We start from the raw sequence: 21778 nt of genomic DNA on the forward strand, positions 1-21778 counted from the left end.
ATATATGTATATGTATGTATATGTATATATATATGTATATATATATATATATGTATATGTATGTATATGTATATATATATGTATATATATATATAAAAAACTGTAACTGGAGCGTGTAACAAAAGTAATTTCCCTCTGGGATTATTAAAGGATTTCTGATTCTGATTCTTGAAGTGGATATGACAAACGGTAATCTAATCAGATGCAGGAAACAACAGACGTGGTTCTTCATATTGCTAAGCAGTCATCATTGGAAATCGCGTGGCACGGGGGAGGCTAGTATTTTTATGAATGTCGGAAATCTCATTATTATTAAGGAGGCTGACTGTAAGGAGATGACGCGGTTTGCTCATGCAGGCTTTGTTATCTGAGAAACGAGCCAGAACTGAACCGCACCGAGCCCTACTGCTGAAATAGCACAAGGTAAACGCGATTTGGTTTTGTCTGACACGGTCCGGTTCAGTTTGCGTCCCATTAACACTCAACAGTTATCTCTGTTACTGAGCTTGGACCGATCTTAGCACTGTTTAAAAAGGGTATTGTAAATGCGGCAAATGTCTCATGGAATATAATAGATTTGAAGAGAAGTTAGAGAACAATGAAGACAGGGACTAAAGTATTGTTTACAGTTATTTTTTCTAACTGCACTTATTGTGTTATTAATATAAGTAGCTAAAGGGCTCAAGATGGCAGCTCTTAAAATGTATTGTAGTTTTGGAAAAGTAGTGAATACCTGTTTAACTGCAGTTTAACAACACCTAATCTCTCACACAGTGTGACTTCATCTCTGCTCCTGTTCTAATAACAGATAACAGCCATCTTTAAAGGGTTCTAGAACAAAGTAAATGAAATATGTATAAAAACAAATCACCTAACAGTTAATCAGAGTTCTTTCTCTAAACAATTGGACAAAGATCTTACTTCATCTGTAAAAAAAAGCATCCCATGAAAGAACAAAATAACTTTGTCATTCATCTTTTTCAGTTTGACTTCATGATAAACTGGGTTTTTTTTCTCATATTTGTAAATATCCAATGATGCAGAGAGGGGCATATTAATATTTAGATCATGTAGCTACTGCATGTTGATTTCCATTTCATATATTGCCCTTTACAACAGGAAGGAGCATCACACAGTAGACATGCTCTGCGCACCTCCCTAAAGTGCTGTAACACAAAACGCCCCAATCTTGATCATACTTTTATTCTGTCCTTTTTCCTATAACCACCTATTGCCTCTCACGAATAACAAGTCTAAGTAAACTTTTTATGCTGCACCACTGGGGAACATTTACTTTTGTTTCATGACATATAAATCTTACCTTTTGGAGAGACGCTGCGGGACTTCTTGCTATCAGAGGGACACTCGCTGCTGCTGTTTGGGGAGAAGCTTCTCCTTTTGCCTAGAAGGTCGTCTGTCAATGGAAGACAGAGAGAGAAGTCAGGGGGAAAAGAAGACAAAAGAGCGCTCTTGATGTTGATACTCTGCTCTGTTGTGTACCTGCATACACGTCTGCTGCTGTGGAAATGCAAAGAAGAAAGTGATGGTTGGAGAGAAAGAGAAATGGAGGAGGTGAAGCAAGCCACGGGCAGCTGGAGATGTGCCTGTTCTGTCAGTGATGAGGAGGAAAGCCTATATCGCTGAGGATGACAGATCTCTCCAGCTAATTCACATGTGTGTTGCTCTGTTTGAGGCTAGTAGAAGGGCTCTGGTTCCCTCTTTTTTCTCCAATGTCTCTATCCATCAGTGCTTACTGAACTTTTATCACCTATCTTCTTCTCCACTTTTTTCCAGATGTTGGAACAAAGTCTGACCTAACTAATGTGCAGCGCATCATCCCTCTTTTCTTCCTGTGAAGTTTATGTCAGGTGACGTTATGGCTAAATCATGTATTTTTTAGTTTTTCTGCCTTCTACTTACTCCCCCCTGAAAAATGTTCACTTCTCCATCTGCTCCAGTCTCCCTCTACTCCCATCTAGATGTGTCTGAGCCCTGCTCCCATCAGGAGCTCTTCTTCTCTCCTCCTATTAGCACTCCCTTCCTCCTCCTCCCTCTTGTCCCCCCTGCCAACAAAGAGGAGCATCTAGTGTACAATTACCGAGCCCCCACTGCCGTCTCCTCCTCTCCTCCCCTCTCATCTCCCTCTTTTCCCTCCCGCCCAGTCCTCCTCGCCTCCCCCCCACAAACACGCCTCAAATCAATACGGGCCTAATCAGCGGAGGGAGGGGATGCAGAGCACACTGCTCTCAGCGTCGGCAGGAAGGAAGGAGCCGTTTGTCACCGCTCCCTCTATCTTCTTTTATTTCTGGTGCACCTCTCGTTTTTTTTTTCCAACTATTCTGTTTCTTCCTGCACAAACGCAGCCAAGCCACGACAGCAACTGCTTCTTCTCTTTCTCACCTCTCGATGCATATTTTTAGGGATGGAGGAGAGGAGGAAGGGGGGCTGTTTTTCCACCCTCGAGGAGAATGATTCCCCTCGCTTTCTCCTTTTCTACAAAGCAATTTTTCATCATTTGCACAGCATGTGTAAACAGCATGTGAAAATAATAATAAAAAAAGGAGTTATAAAAAATAAAAAAAAATACAACAACATATTTTTGCAGCAAAGCTAAACCCGGCACAGTTGGATATTTACGGCCCACATCAATTGTCAAAGACTTGTCTGACTTCCAGCAAAGAAAAAACTTTGGTTAATGGAGGAGAGTTACCATCTTGGAAGTTTTTATTTTGAATACAGGTTGAAGCATTTATTTTTCTTTAAATTTGTGAAAAGTTGTTCTAGTGTAAGTAAATAAGTACACAAATTTGGCCATATAGTTTTTTTTCCACCTAATAAAAAATTAGAACTGGGCTTGAATTTAGTAAAATGACCACAAAAATCTTTTTGGGGCTTAAACTCCAACAATCATTGCTGAAGCTTTTTTTTTTTTTTTTATTTAAAATGGTTTCCTGAATTATTGTTAAAGTTATTTAGTCCAATATCTACTAAAGTTCTTTTGTACCATGTTTACAGTTTATTTTTTTTGGAAATTCAAAAAGACATGTTAAGTCAATTATAAGACAACCCTCCCTGATATTCAAGAATCAGCAAATCAAGATGAGTCTATCTTTATCATTGCAGACAGAGCATCCACATAGCTTAGCAAGAATCATGGCTACTTTTCATAGAGACTAAACCTCTTAGTAATTGATATACAGTATATATATGTAAGATATACAGTCCTGATCAAAATCTTAAAACCAAATAAAAATCTGCAAGGATTTTTAAGAATGGAAACAAGTGACATAAAAAACTTTTATGCAGGTATTTGTTTAAAGAACAGCTAACTAAAATAAGATTTTCATAATCTGATTAAACATTTAAGAGCACAACCTTTACAAGATCAAGATCTACACAAAAAGTTAGCTTCCATTAAATTTCTTCATAGTTTTTAAGCATATGGAAGCCCATGTGCTTAATACTGAGAATTTGCAAAGGGGTGTATGAAAGAAATGTTATTTTTATCATATGAATTACTGCTGTGGACGGCCAAGATCTTCAACTCTTGATCAGATGATGAACAGCCAATATTACTAGCTCAACAGGTCTTGCCTTTTTGTCTTGTTTACTCTTGTAGCACAGTGAAACTCTATTTAGATCTCTCTTATACTGTGGCCGAGAGGTGCAAATGCCCAGTAAATGACAAAACTAGCTGCAAAAACATGTGCAAAGCAAATCACACAAGCACAAAAACAAATGCAAAAAAACCCCAAAAACGCTGCAAGCAAAAACGAAATGAGCTGCAAGCAGGTGAAAACATGCAGTAAATTAAGACATGACCTGCAAAACATATTAAATGCAAACTCCAAAATACACAAAAAATACACCAAAAAGAAAATGCTTCAAACTATAAATAAAAGCAAAAACTTACAAACAACACAAATGCAAACGAAAAATACAGCAAACAAAAACAAAATGCAGCAACCACAGAGAGAAACATAATCCAAATAGTAAAAACAGCGAGTTTGCTGCTGTTTTATGCATCATTTTCTTGCTGTGATTGCAGCATGTTGTTTTTGCTTGCAGCATGTTTTTTGTGGTCACTGTTTTTTCTGTTTACATTTTTTTTTTTTAGGTTTTTGCTTCTATTTTTAGTGATATCAGCATTGTTTGTTCCTTCTTCTGTCTGTTTGCTGCAAATTTTCACCTGTTTGCAGCTCTTTCTTGTTTGCAGGATTTTTCATTTGCATTTGTTTTAAGCGCTGTGTGTTTTGGAGTTTGCATCACACGTGTTTTTGCAGCTCGTTTCTTCGTTTACTGCTCTTCACCTGTCGGCCACCATTTTCTTAAGATCCAATAGAGCATAATAAATTATTGCAATATTTCAACTTTAAAAAAACTCATTTAAAATTGTGAAATAAGTGCAATTAGAGTTCATCTGAGCAGGTAAAAAGATATAACAATGGAATTGGTATTTTAGCCTGTGAAATTAGATAATTATACAGTCTCTATAGCCCCATTTACAATACCCTTTTGAAACCATGCTGAGATTAGTCCGAGCACGGTAACCGAGGCAACTGTTGAGTGTAAATGGCACGCAAACTAAACCGGACTGTGCTAGACACAACTGAACCGTGCTAAACTGGTACTAGTTCAACAGTAGAGCTCGCCGCGGTTCAGTTGAGGCTTGGTTCTCAGATAACAAAGAGCGCATGAGCATCTCCTATTTACAGTCAGCTGACTCGGAGGAGGAGAAGTCTATCCAGGTGATGTTGGACGGAACAAAACATAATCACTAAGTTTTCCTACCAGAGAGTAGTACCGTAGATTGTCACTAGGAGGGAAGGAACCATGCTAACGTGATGTGTAAACGGCCGTAAGGAACCAAGCTCAGCATCGTTAACAGGTCCAAGGTCGGTCCGAATGGAAAGTTCGGACCGAGAAAGGATCTGTTTTCAGAGTGTAGTATAAATGGGGCTTTTGTCATGTTGGACAACCCACTGAAAATGTTCACATGTTCTGCAGGTGCCATAGAATGTAGCTTAGATAAATTGCATGCTATACTACACAAAAGCTCAGAAAAAGTGATGCTGGGTCATTATTTTAATTTTCTGAATGCTTTGAAACAGAGACAATGGTGAATTGGTCACATTAAAATCTATCAGAAGATCCTTTATTGTTCCAGGATGTGTGTCACCCTCCAACAAAATAGAGGGAAAAAAGCTTAGCGTTGCATAAATTTAATAAAACGAAAAGAACAAAAGGGAACATTAATCAATAAAGTTATTTTAAAGGAAGCAATATAACTTTTCCAGTCATGGTGCAACAAGTTATTCAAATAAAGAGGGTTGGTACCAATTTGTTACACTTTCAGCTGCTTCTTCCTTACACACACACATCTGCAAAAGAACCCTAATCAAAAACTGATTACCAAAATGTTTGAGAAGGAAACGACACAAAGAAAGGGTTGAAAAAGGCTAAGCTGGGGATCTTTGGATTTTGTTGTGCTCCTAAAGGAGTCCTGGTGTGAAGGACAAGGTGATTGATTCAGACAGAAAAGGAAAAAAAGAATGTGGTTCACTAATGATCAAATGTTTGACGTTTCATCTCAGGTCTTAAGGAGACACAGTCCTTATAACATCCATAAGAGATGGAGGCAGAAGAAAAGAAAAGCTCTAATGGAGAAGGGCATGAACACACACCTAATGCATGTGACAATCCCTTCTTCTTATGATTACTCATGTTTTTCCCTCATTTTGAAACGGTGTTTTGAACATTACATTCACTGGTCCATTCATAAACAGAGAAAAAAAAAATCACTGATGGTCTCCATCCAGTCCCCATTAGTTAAACCTCTTCCTCTACCGAACAGACACACATTCACATCCACACCCAAAGCCTCTCATGATCAAAACACACAGAGTGGAGTCGTCTCTTGAGCCGACCTCACTCAAGACGCCGCGTCTCCTGAGCAAGTGCCTGAGGGCCAGAGATTTGAGGGCGGAAAGCTTTTAAAGCCAATTAAATGGGGCTTCTTAGAGCACAGGCGCTTCCTCTTAATGCCAAACCAAGAGCTTTGCAAGCTGCTATATGAGCCGTTTTACCCCAAAGACTGTTTGGAGTTAAGTTTCTAACCCCGTGCACTAGCCTTTTGCCTTAATTGTAATGAAGAATTACTGGTAATAAATGCATGGATTCCTTTTTTTTAACTTTAAATAGGAAGATTATTTATCATAGCATCATTTTCTTTCAAAGTAACTTTTATTGGCATATTCTGCCTTTTCAATGGGCTAATTGAGATCTTCTATACTTGTATAAGGAAAGGAGAAAAAGGAAAGACCTAGACTTTTCAATGTTGAAGTGACACCAGTGGGGTGAACCTACGAGCAAGGGAGCAATTCTCCATCCTTTTTTTGTTTTTCATTTCCTCCTCCCCTTCAAACGTCACTCACCCTCCTTCCTTCACTCCATCTCATAGAGCTTGTTGACAGTGCGGACAGCCAGACTCCTTAATTCCCCTCTTATGCTGTTAATCTGTCATCTTTATCAGTCCGGTGAGGTGGGAGAGAAGGAGAGTGGACTGTGTGGAGCTGAGGTCTAGAGGGGCGGGGGTGTGACAGGTGGGGACGTGGGGTGGGCCGCCAGCCACAGCCCCCCGATCAATCTCCACATTACAGCTGACAGAATGGTGCTAATAACTTATTGATCCCCCTCCGTGCACCGGGGCCTCCGTCGGCCCTGAAAGCCCTGCCATTGATTGGCTTACGGGCCGATGCAAGAGAGGGAGAGGGAGTGGGAAGAGAGCAGAGGAGGGATTCGTCATTGTCCTGCATCTAGATGTATAAACAGCAGAATTTCTTGGTCGACATCATCATGTCGCTCCACCCGGACCAATAGTTGACAGTAAAATAATTTCAAATAATTTCAATTTCACCTTTCATTTTACATATTTCTAGGAAGGATTTAACAATTTCAAAGAATGCATAAGTCTAAGTCAAACTCTCACAGATGCATTATGACTATGTCTAATATTGTGCTGTGATTACAAGTGTTACAATACTCAAGACATTACTGTGAAAACAAAACAAAACTTTGCTTTCAAGTTTCTCGCGCAAGTTAGCTGATACTAAAACAAAGAGGATCTTAGTCGCTCCTGCTTGTGGCTAGCAGTGGAAACATAGCACTGCTGATTGGTGTCCTTGAACATTGCCCTGAAGTCGTCTTTTCAGTCTAAGGTGTTTTATTGGATTTTTAGAGCTAATGAATACAAATGCTTCTCTCTGCCCTGCTGTGGCCTTATTAGAGGATAAGACAACATAACCATAGTAAAAATGGCAGGAGCAGAATAAGTGGGCTTTTCTTGAAAACAATAACAACTATATTAATGTCTAAGCAACAGCAAACTTGGTTTCTTAAAGTTTCTACATTTATTTTGACAGAGGCAGTGATTTTGATCCTTTAGACCACTGAACTATGTACTTTATCTTACCAGACATATCTGTCTTTTTTGTTATGGTTGCATTTTAAAAAATTCTCTATCTTTAATGTTAACATACACGTTTAAAAGAATGCATTTGCGATATTACGCTGACCGATATTTCAAACACTTGCTCATTAGGTTAAAAAAAAACAAAAAACCGGTTGGTTATACGGCATATGATACTTTTGCCAGTCAAGACATACTTAGGATGTGTTGTTACTAAATGTAATTTATAGCATAGTGCAGACTTTGGCTGGTTTTTAATATTTTATCTTTGGTTAGGGGAGTGTTGGCCTAGTGAGTTACAGCAGTGCATTCCTGAGCAAAACCTTTAACCCCTGATTGCTCCCCTGGTGCCACACAATGGCAGGCCACTGCTCCCCAAGGGGATGGGTCAAAATGCAGAGAACGAGTTTCCCCATTGTGGGACAATAAAGGGATTTACATTACATTGGTTGTTCTTCATTTATATTACAGCTTGGAGAAATACGACTTTTTCAAAGATCAGGTGTGGATATAATTTATGTCTAAATTATTTCGGTGTTCAAAACCTCCCTATGTGGTATAGCGGACTAAGTCTGAGTCAGACTCTGCCAAGCCTTTGTGGAAATTGTCCTGACTTGCTATGGTGACTTCCAAAGGGAGCAGCTTAAAAGACTCACCCTCTGTCTTAAAAATGTTCCCAGTGTAAATTAGCTTGTTTATTTGTACATAAAATGGACTGATTCACTCCAGTGTGATGGGAAATCATCACCAATTTGCTGGTATATAATTTGAAATGGCAACCTTCCTAATACTAAAGTCACCAACAGTTGTTGGCCTCTTCAGATGTGAGGAGGGGACGCAGAAGGCTGCAAATATTTCAAACCAAAAGTGTGCTTGTAACACATAGAAGCACATATTTCTTTATCTTCTTGAATCACAGAAAGTCTTTTCTTGTTAGTTTTTCACGATTAGCTCAAATAGCATCTTAAAAACTAAATATATACCCTGTTGGTCTTTGAACTCATCAACCAACACTGTACACTTTAGTGCTGTTTTAATATCATTAAAAGTCTGGGGAAGCTTACGTCCTTTAGTGGATATATCCTTGTAATCCCTGTATGTTTTGGATTCAAAAGTAATACTTTTATCAAACAGCTTTCTATACTTGTTATGTGCTAAAGTGGAATTGGTCAAGTTTGCAATGGCCAAGTAAGACTTTCAAGAAAATAGAAATCTGATTGTTGCATTTCTAATCATTTGCAGAGAGCAGACATCTTTGAAACTTCATGGTATCTGAAGCAATAGAGCTGCTATAATTTGATACCCTGGTATATCTTACTACAGTACTAATGTTGATCAAACAAGGGGGGTTCAGAGATCAACAGAAAGAGCCATTTTTTGAGGGAATTATTTCTAACATTTAGATGAAGTTTGCAGGTAAGTTTGCATTTTTTAAATGCGGTTAAAGCTGTACAAATACTTCTTTTCTATAAACTCTTAAAATCATGATTATTTAGACAGGTTTTATTTCAAAATAAGCAAAACAAAAAAAATAAATAATCATTAAATCCATCTTTTATTGCTATTATGCACAGTTTGCTTTTACAATCCCACCATTTCGCTTCTCTCTTTGTTTTTAGCTGCTACATAGAAACCTAAACCTGTATATTCATAGCACAATTCATCACTTCTTATAATGTGCAGGATCTTTAAAAGCATTTTAAATTATTGGTATCACAGAACTCATCTAGATCGTTTAAATGTGGCGGGAAATATTTTCACAACCCTGTATTTATACCATCTAGAAATGAATCACTTGTAAGAACTGCTTGCATCTTTTTCCAGTAATAGGCTTTTTATATGGTGCAGTTACACCTCTGTTAAGCAGTTTAATCTTTTAGGATATTTATAACTGCTGTTTCCTGTGAGCTATGGTGAGACCAAGTCAAACATCGCTACTGATCCTCTAGTGTTTGCTTTGATGCAAAAGTTCCTTTCTATGCTATGTAAACAATAACTTGCTGGAAGGACTTTAAAAGCAATCCTCAGGCAAAATTAAAGAAGTATGTAATGAACATGACGAACTGCAGGTTCACACGCAAGCAAACATCTAAAGCAACAAGAGAAAGGTGCTCATGCACTAACACAGACCAACACGTGCCGTCAGGCTGTAACTGCCTCTAAGAGCCTGAGTGTGCAGAGTGAGGGAGGGAGAGGGAGTGAGCAGCGGCCCAAAAACACCTTATCTGCCTGTTTGAGTCTCCGGTCTGACCGCAGAGCCACAGTTTACAGTCTCCACAGGCAGCCAGACTCTCAACGTCGGCGCCCAGCTCCCTTCACCACCTCCACCCCCCTCGCTCCGCTCCCCCGCCTCTTTCCCACTTCTGTCTGAATAGCCAATGGCTATGGAGGGAAAGAACGACGGATGGAGTGCGGAAGAACAGGAGGGAGGCAGCCCTCCTGTCTGTCCCTCAGATTTAATTAATGGCCCACTCCAGCACAGAGACAACCAGGCAAGCCTGCTTCCCTTTGCTCCTGACCCCCGACACACACACATTGTACCTTCCTCCATCATAGTTACAACAATCCCTCCACTTATACCTCAGTCAGCTTTATTTTTCCTGTCAATTTCTAGATGTTTCTTCCATCAGATCCTCTTATTGCATCAGACTTTTAACCTGTCCTTAACACTTCATTGGTAGATAGGTCAAACAGTGGAAGTGCACACACAACATGATAGCAGGAAGCTGGTTTAAATGTGCACCTCATCTATGTGTTTGGGTTGCAGTTTTAAGCCTGCGTAGGCATGCATCTTTATAGCCATGTGTTAGGTGTGTGCCTAAAAATTTGTGTGTCTAATTTCACTGGCAGACAGAATTAGAGCCAGCGGCTGATCGGATTGGACCTGTTTACAGACACAAAGCGAGCTGCTTAGGCTGCCTGCTAAATCTCCCTTTAATGCTCAAAGGGGCAGATTTTAGGGTGGCATAGGGCATACTGCGCCCCTACTGTCCCCCATTATCACCCATGTTTACCTCCCCCCTTATAAAAACGGTTTCAGGGTTTGAACTTTTCCATTAGCTGATTAAGACAGATTTATTTTAGGGGGGGGGGGGGTTAGACCCCAAACTGGGGTCTAAGACTCTGCCTAAGCTGGTTGTTGTATTGCCTCCTCCTTTTACCCACCCTACCCGATAACACAGGCACCGTATGGTCATTTAATCCAGCAGACACAGGAGGTGAGCATATAAGGAGTAAGTATGGAGGTGTCGGGTTGTAGGTGATTAAGCTACTTGTGTAGCTAGCTAGTGGGATCAAGACAGTAGGGTCAAACTACAGACCAATTCGGAGCAAAGTCCTTGGTTCCAAACAATAGATAGTGGATGTTTTCAATTCTTATCGAAGGCAGTGAAAGTGCTTGTCGTTTAGATTGGGACATATGTGGCTTACTAAAATGCAATCGCCTACTTCATGTTGCCATATAGGTCCATTTCCAATAGAAAGTATCAAATGTCTATAGAATACTGAAAAAGTTTGGATGCTTGATGTATTAGTCAAAATCTGTCAGAAACATCCAGCACAGTGAGCTTTTATTGAAGATCAATAACATACTGATAACCCTGGCGTACCCCCTAACAGGTTCCTTGACAAATAGCTGTAATTAAATGCAGTCTGTGTAAGCTGAAAGAAAAGCTCTTACTAACACATGCACACTATGGTTCCTGGGCTCACATGAAACCGGATTAAAAGCAAACAAAGCTATTTATTCTGAGGTAATTTAAAACAGGGGGTTTAACATGAAATCCTGGGGTGCGGCAGAGAATCTGGGAAGAACATTAGGCGATCAACTTAAGAGCGACCTTTAGGAAGGAGTAATAGGCTTATTTTCAGGTCCCTCAGCCAAACAAGTTAACGTTAATTAGAGAAATTGGCGCATGTGTGTTTGAAACATATAAAAGGTCATCAAGCTAAACGAAGGAAGAGAGAGTCATGTAGAAGAGACAAGGGAGAAGGATGATAGTGGAAGATTGTGGGTTTCCTACCTGTGTGTCGAGTACTGGTGCTGTGGTCAGAGGCTGACTGCTCTTCGGGCATACCGTGCTGTCTGGTGTGGTGCAGGTTAGAGATAATTGTAGAGAGGTCACCGTCCCGACTGGAACAAACACACAGGAAGAGACAGCACAATGAGAAGCAATCTACAAACTGAACATTACAACCGGAGACCGCATGGGAAAAAAAAGAAAAAGATGAAATACATTCCATTAAAATGACTTGAGCAGCTCTCACCACAGAAATCCTTCATTTAGATATCCCGGTCCAGTTATTGAAAAAAGAAAACAACACTCCTTCACAGAGACTGTGCAGCTACAGGTGGCTGTCCTGTCTGCTGCCTCTTAGCTCTGAGGTCTGTAATGCACTCTGACAGACTACCGCATCCAGCACTTTCAGGTCTCATCCCTGCTCATCTTACGCACTAAGATGTACTAATGAACATATTCACAACTCATAAGTAGTTTATAAGCTTAAAACCTTAATATGACTCTTTTTAAACCACTGTTACTGATGGGGCGCTTCAAAGACATAGCAACTTAATACAATGAAAGGTTATCTCATTATTAGCATGTTTCATCATATTACAGAGTTAAATATATGAGATTATAAATAAAGAAATTAGTGATGATTTAATATTTAAAACAACGGCCATAGAACAATGCAATATTACTACTTAAGAAAGACTTTAACATGAGGTTTGTCATAAGCAAAAGCATCCAGAAGGATCCTGTTAAGCCCTGTAGAACCTAAAGTATGATCGGTAAAAGGGTTTGCAGATTAGACTTGCACTTGATTGGGGCTCCAGATTTCCTATTTGCAGTTTTTCTAAACTCCTAACACAACTGTGCCATGGAGGAGTTTCATTTGCAATCTGATTACCCTCCTGATTGCATTAAAATGGAATAATCATGGGGAAATAGGTGCTTAGCGTCTGACTGGTGTATGGCAGCTTTGGAGTATGAGTAGTTGGTGTCATCACACTCTGTATGAGAGCTTCAAAGACGCATAAACCTTGGTTTATAGTTGAAATGTCTATTACTGCTACAGTGCATTCCACGAGAGTTCATACGCCTTAAAATTCACACATTTCTTTTTTACAATGAATGAGTTTTGAAGTTACCAAACATGTCAAGTCCATCTGTGTGTAAATCTACCTAAGCTACAGTGTGGCCTCATGGAGACCAAGGAACGCAGCAGACAAATCAGGTTGTGGAGATATTTAAAGCAGTGGCTAAATTATACAACGATATCAAAGACCACAGAACACTGTTCAATTCAATCATTCAAAAAAAGAAAGTTAGGTCCAGAGACAATATGCAAGCTGTTAAGAGTTAAAGAAAGGTCAATCTTTAAAGTAACACCACTAGATGATCCAAAAGCTTTAAAACTAGAGCTTTTTCATTTACTCTAAATTACAGCCAGAGCTATGATGGTATGGGTTATATCAATGTATATTCCCTGCATTGAAGTTACCCAGTCAAACCTGAGAACTCAGATGGAAAATTGATGTTCAGTAGGGGTGCATGACTTCAGAAAGGAATTTAATAGTGATAGCTAAAACTTGCAGTAACAATAATATTGATCACCTCCTATTTTCCTGAGTCAATGAGTTTTATTGTCTCAGCAGTGACATATACATCAGCTATGAGCAATAATGGTAGTTTTAGAGACCATTCAACAGGCCATTATATTATTAATGTGATTTGTGATTGCTTTGGATTGATGAGATTTCTCACACCAATATTTTGATGAAATATTGCAAATCAATACAGTGTGAAGCTCTAATGTTGCCAAATACTCCCCATGTAGTAATAGTGGGGAAAAAGTCTTAATATGTGAGCAGCTGGTAGAAACACTAAAACCCCAAAGCTGTAAAGATGGTTCTATACAGTATCAGAATGGACAACCTGCATTTAAATCCAAGCAATTATATTGCATTATATTGTTATTTACAAAAATAGTTAAAAACGATGCAACTTTATCTTTTTAATTTACCATTGCTGGTATCCTGCAATTTTTAAATGTCTCCCTTGTTTTAATAACCTGAATCAAATGGTTACACTACCTCTTTAGAAGCAGTCAAGCTTTGCTAACGAAATCCTATTGGAGTCAGGTGTGATGATGCATAGTTGCAGGGCAACAAACCTTGTGGATTTTAGTTTGAGACCCCTGACACAACACATGAAATACTGACGAAAAATTTGGTGAAATTATTATGAAAGTAGCAAAAGTTCAAGAGGTGTCAATGGCTTTGTAAAGCGTGGTGAACATATATATTAGGTTTGAGAAGTTTTCATGCCTCTTCAGTATTGCCACATTCCTCCATCCATCCTGTATTTAAACATATCAGCGTCATATTTCGTTGGAAACAAAGATCTTCTATAAATGTTTGAATTGTCCTCTTACCAAAAGCTCAATCATCTTTGAAGGGGGTCTGGTATGACACGGTAAGCACAGTTTAACAGGGAAGAAGCGGTGAATGGTCCTTAGCTGCCACCACCGTGACGAGGCCACACTGTTTGCGGCTGCTGGATTTGGGGTTTTTTTACAGTCCCATGATTACAGGCTCCTGCTGTAATGTCAGGCTTTTGGTCGCCAAGCTGTTTTCCACACACTAACAGTAAAGCTGAAGGGTAGTACTGAGGGCGTCACGCTGGCCTCACCAGTCACCTCTCAGTCACAGAGAGCCAGTGACTCAGAAAACAGCCCCAGACAAACAGCCCCCGTTGGTTGCTAGGCAAGGAGACGCTTGATTGGACCTCGACTTGAGACTTTTTTTTTTACTAATTACAGACTTCATTTTTTAGGGTGTATCTTGCTAAAATTGGTAGCTATCTGCGTCTGAGAGCCCCATGATTTTCTTTAAACGGTAAATGAGATACAAAGAAGGATAGTTAAAAGTCATATTACAATGTATCACACAGTGACTCCAGCAAAAAAATACATCCTTCACAAACTCTACAGTGCATAAGTCTAAGAAGTTGCAGTCAAATCAATCAGCCAGCTTGCTGCTTTATAACACCACCCTCTGTCCATCATTTAAAGTGATCATGATAATGCCATCCTGAACTTCTCAGAGAGGTGAGGGGGTTATTATCCCATGGCGAAGTGGCTACTCTAAGCCATGAACGCCAAGGACATTGTTAGTTAGGTAATTAGTGCACCTCTCCTGAGCTGTCCCGCCTCAGCTTGGGCTAATGAGGGCTTAGCCCTATCCCAACCCACCTCTGCTCTGCCTCCCCCTTTCCTGTGGTTGGTGACAAGGTCATCCTCGACTCATAGAAGATGGAGAGGGGGTTGGGGATGTAGTTTAAAACCCAGTCACCTGAGTCAGCGCTCCCTAAGGAGCTTCTAAGGCCACGGTAAACTGGGAAGGACGGGGCCTCTGAGAGGATAGACAGGGTTATATGAGGCCTGATAGCTAAGAAGGACATGAGCCGCCTCCTTATCAACCAGGCACACGCCGGAGACAATCATCTCATCCTTGGCTCATCCCTTAACTGGTCAATACTGTCCCCTCATCAGCGCGCACAGGGCCTTCAGGGAATGAGTGGACGAATACATGGCTGCACTGAAAAATCTGTCATAGATTTAACTGTTTTTCAACATGACTAATTAAACAAGACTGGGGATAGTTTGCTCTATCATCCCTTTTAAATCTGTGCCATTATACAATGGCTCAATAAAGCTATCACTTGATTCAGTTTTCAATGTCTTTTTTTGTTTTATAGAGGGACAGAACACATTCTGGATAGGTCCACAGTGCATCAGAGGGCAACCCAAAGACATATTCAAACCTAAGGGCCATTTAGAAACCCCAAGTCCCCTTCCACATATGGTTTTGGATGGCAGGAGGAAGATGGAGTACTCAGTGATGTGCACTGGGAGGACAAGCAAACTGCACACAGAAAGATTCAGCCCATATATAAACCATACCATCTTGAAGCAAATAGCAGTGATAAAAAAAACAAGCCTCTACTTGCTCAAGTCAATAAAGAAAAAAAATCATTCAGTTTTAGAAATTTGAAATTTACATTAATGGTTTCCTTTTACACATGAGAACAATATAAATAGCAAAATATTTTTTATAATTCCGTATCGATTAGTATTGGAAAGAAAAGCTCACTGGCTATGCCCTAACGTCCGCCCTAAATCCCTAAATCACTATATAGAGCGAGGACTATATAGTGGACTTAATTGAGAGGACAGCCTGAGGAGAATCTGGGATATGTTTTATCATTAGTGACTATTGATGATCAGTAATGATCAAAGTGCATTGTGGTAAATTTGGAATCCGCAAATGTTTCATACACTAGATGTCCGGACACTCGTTTAAAATGGCCTAATCCCTACATAGTGCCCTATATAGCGATTAGGGCAGATGTTCGGACACAGCCTCTGAGGATAAATAAAAGAGCTGCATTATTGCTCTTCATAAAGATACTTGATTGACCCCAAATATACAGTAGCCTAAGCCCAGGCTTCTTTCGGAACAGGCCTTGCAATGATCAGCCAAAGTAGTGGAGTGCATATAAGAAGTTTCAAATATTGATTCTTTTAGTTAAAATAGTCATATAATTATTGCAAGAGGTTGGAGGGGTGAGTGTCAACATGTCAGTGTTCTGACTATACACTGCATGAAATTTGGCTTAATAGCTGCTGTCTTAGAACAAAGCCTCTTCTAACGATGATGCACAAGAACACCTGCAAAGAGTTTGCAGAAGACACAAAGAATAAGGAAATGGATTGATAGAACTATGACAAACATGGTAAGGGAATCATGGTTTAGGGTTGTAAGAGCACTTCTGGCTGTTCACTACAGTTCACTGAGGGACCCATGAATCCCAAAATCTTGGATATACTGAGGCAAAATATCACTGGCAAACTGGGCCACAGGGTAGTATTCCAACAAAGTAACAACCCCAAACACACATTCTAGAGGACCATTGCCCTGCTAAGGAAATTAGGGGTAAAGGTGCTTGACTGGCCAAGCATTTCTCCAGACGCTAACCCTCGTGAACATTTGTAGGGCACCATCAAGCATACATGTAGGATGATGGAGTGCAACGTGTCCTTCATCCAGCCAGTCTATATTGTTGTCATAGATCAGTGAAAAGAGAATTCTAGAGGCAGTCAGTGAAGCTCTAGGGAACTCCCTATTAACACTCGGTGCACACTTTGGACATTTTCACTTCAGGGTGTACTCATTTTTTTTTTATGCCAAAAGGTTCAAATATGATGGCTAAAAATTTACAAAAGCTTTACACAGATAACTTCAAATGCATGAAAGAATCATATTGTTGATGGCGTCCAATGAAAACATCCATCCATCCATCTTCTGACACGCTTTATCCCGACTGGGGTCTCAATCTCCAGCTGTCTATGGGCAAGAGGCGGGGTACACCCTCGACAGGTCACCAGTCCCCAATGACAACATATGATACCTAACAGAATTAGTAGGATATAGTATTGTGTCAACGTTGGGAGTCCCATTAGATGGACGTTTTACAGTGTCTTTTCTATCTCCTGTAAAATATGTCCAGGATATGAGAAATCCAGCAAAACGTCCCAGTGCTACATTCTTATGAAATGCTCTCCTCTGAAATATTTAACCAGCTTCATTTACTATTCTGAAGACAGTTTATGAGAACTGAGGCTAAATGTCCTTCTCAGCCTATAGTTACATTAATTATTTTATAAAATATAACTGTTTATTACTTTATTAAGCAGTTAGAGTCTCCTTGTTCAATGGGTCAATAAATATCAACTCAGTTATGCAGAGAAATCTGTTTTTTATTAGCAGACGAATACATGTAGTTTGTTAAGAAGTCAAGAAGTTAAGAAGACTAGTTCAATTTTGGACATTAAAGTTGTTTAAAGGCTTTTGGCAATGCAAAAGAAAATAGAACGAAAAAAGGCAAACACTGAAGCAAAACCTTTTCCTATAAATGGATTTGCCTTCCTACACTAAAGCACTCACAGCAGTTTGAACCAGCTAAAGCAACATGAAAAGACTCTTCCGCTCACACTAGGAGTCGTCTCACTATAAATGCACAGAAGTGCCCCACTGTGGCATTGGCACATGAAGCTGATGCAGCAGAGTTGGAGGTCACAGTGTGAGCTGGCAGAAGCTGGCAGCCCGGCACCCTGACGCCATGTCTCACACCAACACTGGGAAGGCGCTGACAGTCAGACAGCGGGGATATGAGGGTGTGCACGGAGAAAGGGAAACGAAGGAGACAGAGAAACGGGGTATGAGTGCTGCATAACATCTGGTGCATACAGGCTGCTCCAACCTGTGCAGGTGGCCTGCAGCAACAATCAAATACAGCCATGCAAGATGCAATATTCAACGAGAGAAGTGCAGAGAGGCTTGGGCGTAGCTTAATTCACAGCAGAGCTAAACAATAACACAACAAGGTGTCTAAAGCAGGACGTGTTCCATTTCTTTTGGAAAGTTCTTCTGGTTCCTGTTAGTGAAAGCGTACACAACTGTCACAACTCCTCAGCACTGAATCCTTAACTTCCAACTGTGGGAAGACAAGGTAATGAATAAATACAGGTGTAGATACATAAATGAGTAAGAGTAGTCTAGCTTCCCTTATACCAGCTGTACAAGCTGACATGAGGTCAATAAATGAGACAAGAGAGGGGGAGGAAAGAAATATACGTTGAAACAGAGCGAACTGCAATGCTGCTGTGTCGAACAGAAGTTCTGCATTCTTACATTCTTTATTAGCTTCTTTTTTTAATAATGTTCAACTAATATTAAGAGATGTTTATTTCTGAAGCAACATTTAAAGCATTTCATTCATGCTTCCACAAAACTCTCAGCTAAAGCGGATTTCCTAAACACTTTAAGGGGACATAATGTATAAGACCTGCAAACGCCACAGCTGTAGGTGATAAACCTTCAGCTTTGAGCTCCAGATATCTTTTCCCAGTAAACATGTATAAAGAAACAATACAGTTACGTGTGAAAATAATGAATGTTTTGCTGGTAGCCAACACATGAGAAGCAGCTACGATGTACTGACTGTGTTTCCATGGTAAATGCACGCAAACAAGACAAACATGTTTTCTAGTGGAAAGCTCCGCTAAAAAGCTATAAAACCCCCGAGCTCTCTAATTAGCGCTTTGGGGGGAGAGCCATTTCCAGTAATATCACACTGTCCATGACCCCCAACTGGCATAAGGTAATGACACAGTTGTTCGATAAATCCAGGAGGACAAAATGTCAAAGCACTCAGACAGAGAAATGCTTGCTATTCTATGAAAAATGAGATTTTGTTTTCTTAGGGAGTAAGAGTCAATGCTTCTCCATGGAAAGATCTTATCTTCTGCAGGGAGGGAGGAATGATCCATGCTCTCTTGCAATTGAAATTTAGATGCGTAATAACAAAGAAGTATTGTTCCTAATCTAGTTTATTTTATGTATTATCTTTCGGTTAATTAAATTTTCCTTTAAAAAAAAAATGGGCTGATGTTTGGTATACATCAACATGTGTGTTGGATATTTTTTAGGGTGCATCCTGAAAGGTAGGTATCATCAGCAGTTTCCAAATCATTACCCAAACTGAACTTTAGTGATTAGGAGGAAGTGAGATGTCATCATAACACTTCTACAATCAGCAAAGACTGTTACCTATGTTTTGAACTTAAAAGTCAGTGTATCTTTGGACTAAAGTCATTCTACACCAGGACATTTTTAAATAAATTATGAAATTGATATGCATCCGTAATACAGATAAAGACAAAATAAGTCTGTAGCACAGAACATAAAGCAAGGACAAAGTTCCCCTTTAGTTTTATTGTTCCCAGAAATTACATATCCACCTCCCCTCCAGAGGAACTGTGCTTGATGAAGTATTCATACAACTTCGCCCGTTTCAACTTCAGTAGTTTTAATTGGACATGTCTGTGGGACATCTAAAACAGTAGTAAATATCCATGAAGCTGAAGGACAATTTTAGCCTAAATTTTATCTTCCAACTAAAAGCTAAATACAAAATGCATGCAATTGTTTCTAGCCCCAAAGAGTCAATACTTTGTGGAACTCCCTTTACACAATAACTACAGCAAAAAATCGCCTGTTGACTGAAATGTTTTTTTATAAAAGTTCAGACAAAGTCAGCTTAAACCTAAAATTTCAATCCTTGCCACAGATTCTTGATACTTTAACTGGGCTTATCTGCTCAATATGCTTTGATCTAAACCCTTCACTACCTCCAGCTCTATGTTTGTGGCTATTTTCCTGCTGGAAATCGAATTTCCAAGATCTTAGGTCTTCTCGAACCTCTAACAGCATATTTTTTAATATTAGCCTGTAATTAGCTCCATATATCAGTTAATTAATTCCAGAGTCTTTGTTTTTTAAAATAAACGTAGAAGCATAATGCTGCTACCACCATGCTTTCTCAGTGGGCATAGATTCACAGAATGCAGCATGACGATTCAGCATGTTGGCCATAAAAAGTTTACATTTAGTTTAGTCTTACTAAATATTTCCCTTCAAAATGTTTACTGCACATTATTTATAATAAACCAGACTCCCCTTTACAGGACAAAAAAAACTGCACTGCAATTTCCAACTTTACAAAAAACTGGAGGAGAGTGAGAGCTCTAAAGCAGCTCAGAAGATCAACTGCTCAGTCGGGAACAGAAACTTAGGGAAAATTGCCATGACACATCTGATGAATGTATTAGAGTACAGTTACAGTAGACAAGTTGTTACAGCTGAGTGGGTGTGACAGACCTCCTGTCAGCCCCGATGACGTGAGGAAGAGACAGTACAGACACACTGACACATGTACACAGAGGCCCTGTATTTTTCACATCCATTGACCAAATCCAATTTGTTAAGACCCTTCTACGACTCACTTACGGAGTTGCGGTCAATGGAAATCACATTTTCATGATTGGACATCCCATTATCCTGTTTGTCCAGACCCACGTCGGAGGCATAAAGCCTAGCCCAGACAGATGCCAACGACAGACCGGAGCTGCGGCTCCAGCGTGTCCGCCGCCTTTCAAAAGGGTAAAAACCTGATATATTAGTCATAAGTGTTCTTTAAATTCATTATCATCTTAACACGCCAGCGGCACAAGTGTCAGGGGGAGGGGAGGCCCTCTTAAACGAGGTTAGTGGATCCATTTAAAGGTTCACAGTTGCTGTGCTGTCCGCTGCGTCACACGGAAGCCTCAAGACAAGAAAAACATCCCCCGCTTTAACAAGGTTTAACAAGATGTTTCTAATGCAACCAGGGACTTTCTACGTCCATCAACGAACCGATTCAGCATTTTGAATGCCAATTATATCATACAAAAAGATTTACAAAAATGCTAACTGAGTGGAAAATCCGTATAATAATCGGGTAACTGGAAATATTTAAAATAAGAGCGAAAAAAAAAAGGATGACTGCATCCATTTGGACCGAATGGGACTTACACCTCAAACATTTGTTTGATTAATGTGGGATTTTCTCTTTTCTGTTACCCGCAATGCTTACAGCTAGTAAAATAGATAAAAGCACAAGAAAAAAAAACCCATGCCACCCTAATCCATGCCCTCCAATCAATCTGCTCCCCATCAATTTAAAGCATGAGATAAAGCAGGCAGCAGAGATTCTACCTGAAAAGCAGCAGCACAAACAAATAGATCAGCCTAAATGCTCCAAGTGTCCAAATTTAGCATCTCTGTCTGAAATTGAGCCATCTCAATTGTTAAATGACCATGAAATGACTGCTGGTCAAAACACCAAACCCCTCTGGGATTAAATATGCGTTTATCACCTAAGTTTTCATCTTCCCTTAGTTCTACTATCAGTGATTACATCAGCAGGATCCCTGACAAACCAGACCACTACATTGAGTTGCCACTTTTTAAAACTCTGAACCTAGTTTTTTAAGTTTGCCATGCAAAACTAAATTACAAAACCACATTTCCTTTTTTTTTTTTTTTTTTTGATCAAGGGAATATAGATTTTCCTGAACAAATCAAAGTGTTTTTTACTGATTACAATGACAGTGAAATATACTGTATTAGCTGCTGGAGCTCATTCAAAGCAAAGCCTTAATGTCCTTTGGACAGTAACTTAAACTTATTTTAGCTGTACCTTTAGTCAGAAATATCTTAAAAAATAAAGACTAAAGTTATGCATTGTTAAAACCTTATCTTAGTGCTTTTATTGTATCTTTTGGTTGGATGTGCACACAGCTGTCCCTTTCAGGAAGGACCGACATGGTGGTCAATAAAATTAGTTTTGAATTATTCAGGAT

General features: G+C 39.6%; 1 protein-coding gene across 3 annotated transcripts in view; it reads right to left on the reverse strand.

The window, feature by feature from the left end:
- The window catches only part of samd11 (sterile alpha motif domain containing 11), a 63434-nt gene that overhangs the window by 25231 nt on the left and 16425 nt on the right, over window positions 1–21778 (reverse strand). For all 3 annotated transcript variants that reach the window (XM_015381320.1, XM_015381321.1, XM_015381322.1), the window contains exons 4-5: window positions 11491–11600; window positions 1322–1414 (exon numbers count right to left, since the gene is read on the reverse strand). In XM_015381320.1, the coding sequence (XP_015236806.1) occupies window positions 1322–1414; window positions 11491–11600 (203 nt within the window). The remainder of the gene's footprint in view (window positions 1–1321; window positions 1415–11490; window positions 11601–21778) is intronic.

The sequence above is a fragment of the Cyprinodon variegatus genome, unplaced genomic scaffold (assembly GCF_000732505.1).
Source record: "Cyprinodon variegatus isolate N-32 unplaced genomic scaffold, C_variegatus-1.0 Scaffold231, whole genome shotgun sequence".
NCBI classification, from domain to species: Eukaryota; Metazoa; Chordata; class Actinopteri; order Cyprinodontiformes; family Cyprinodontidae; genus Cyprinodon; species Cyprinodon variegatus.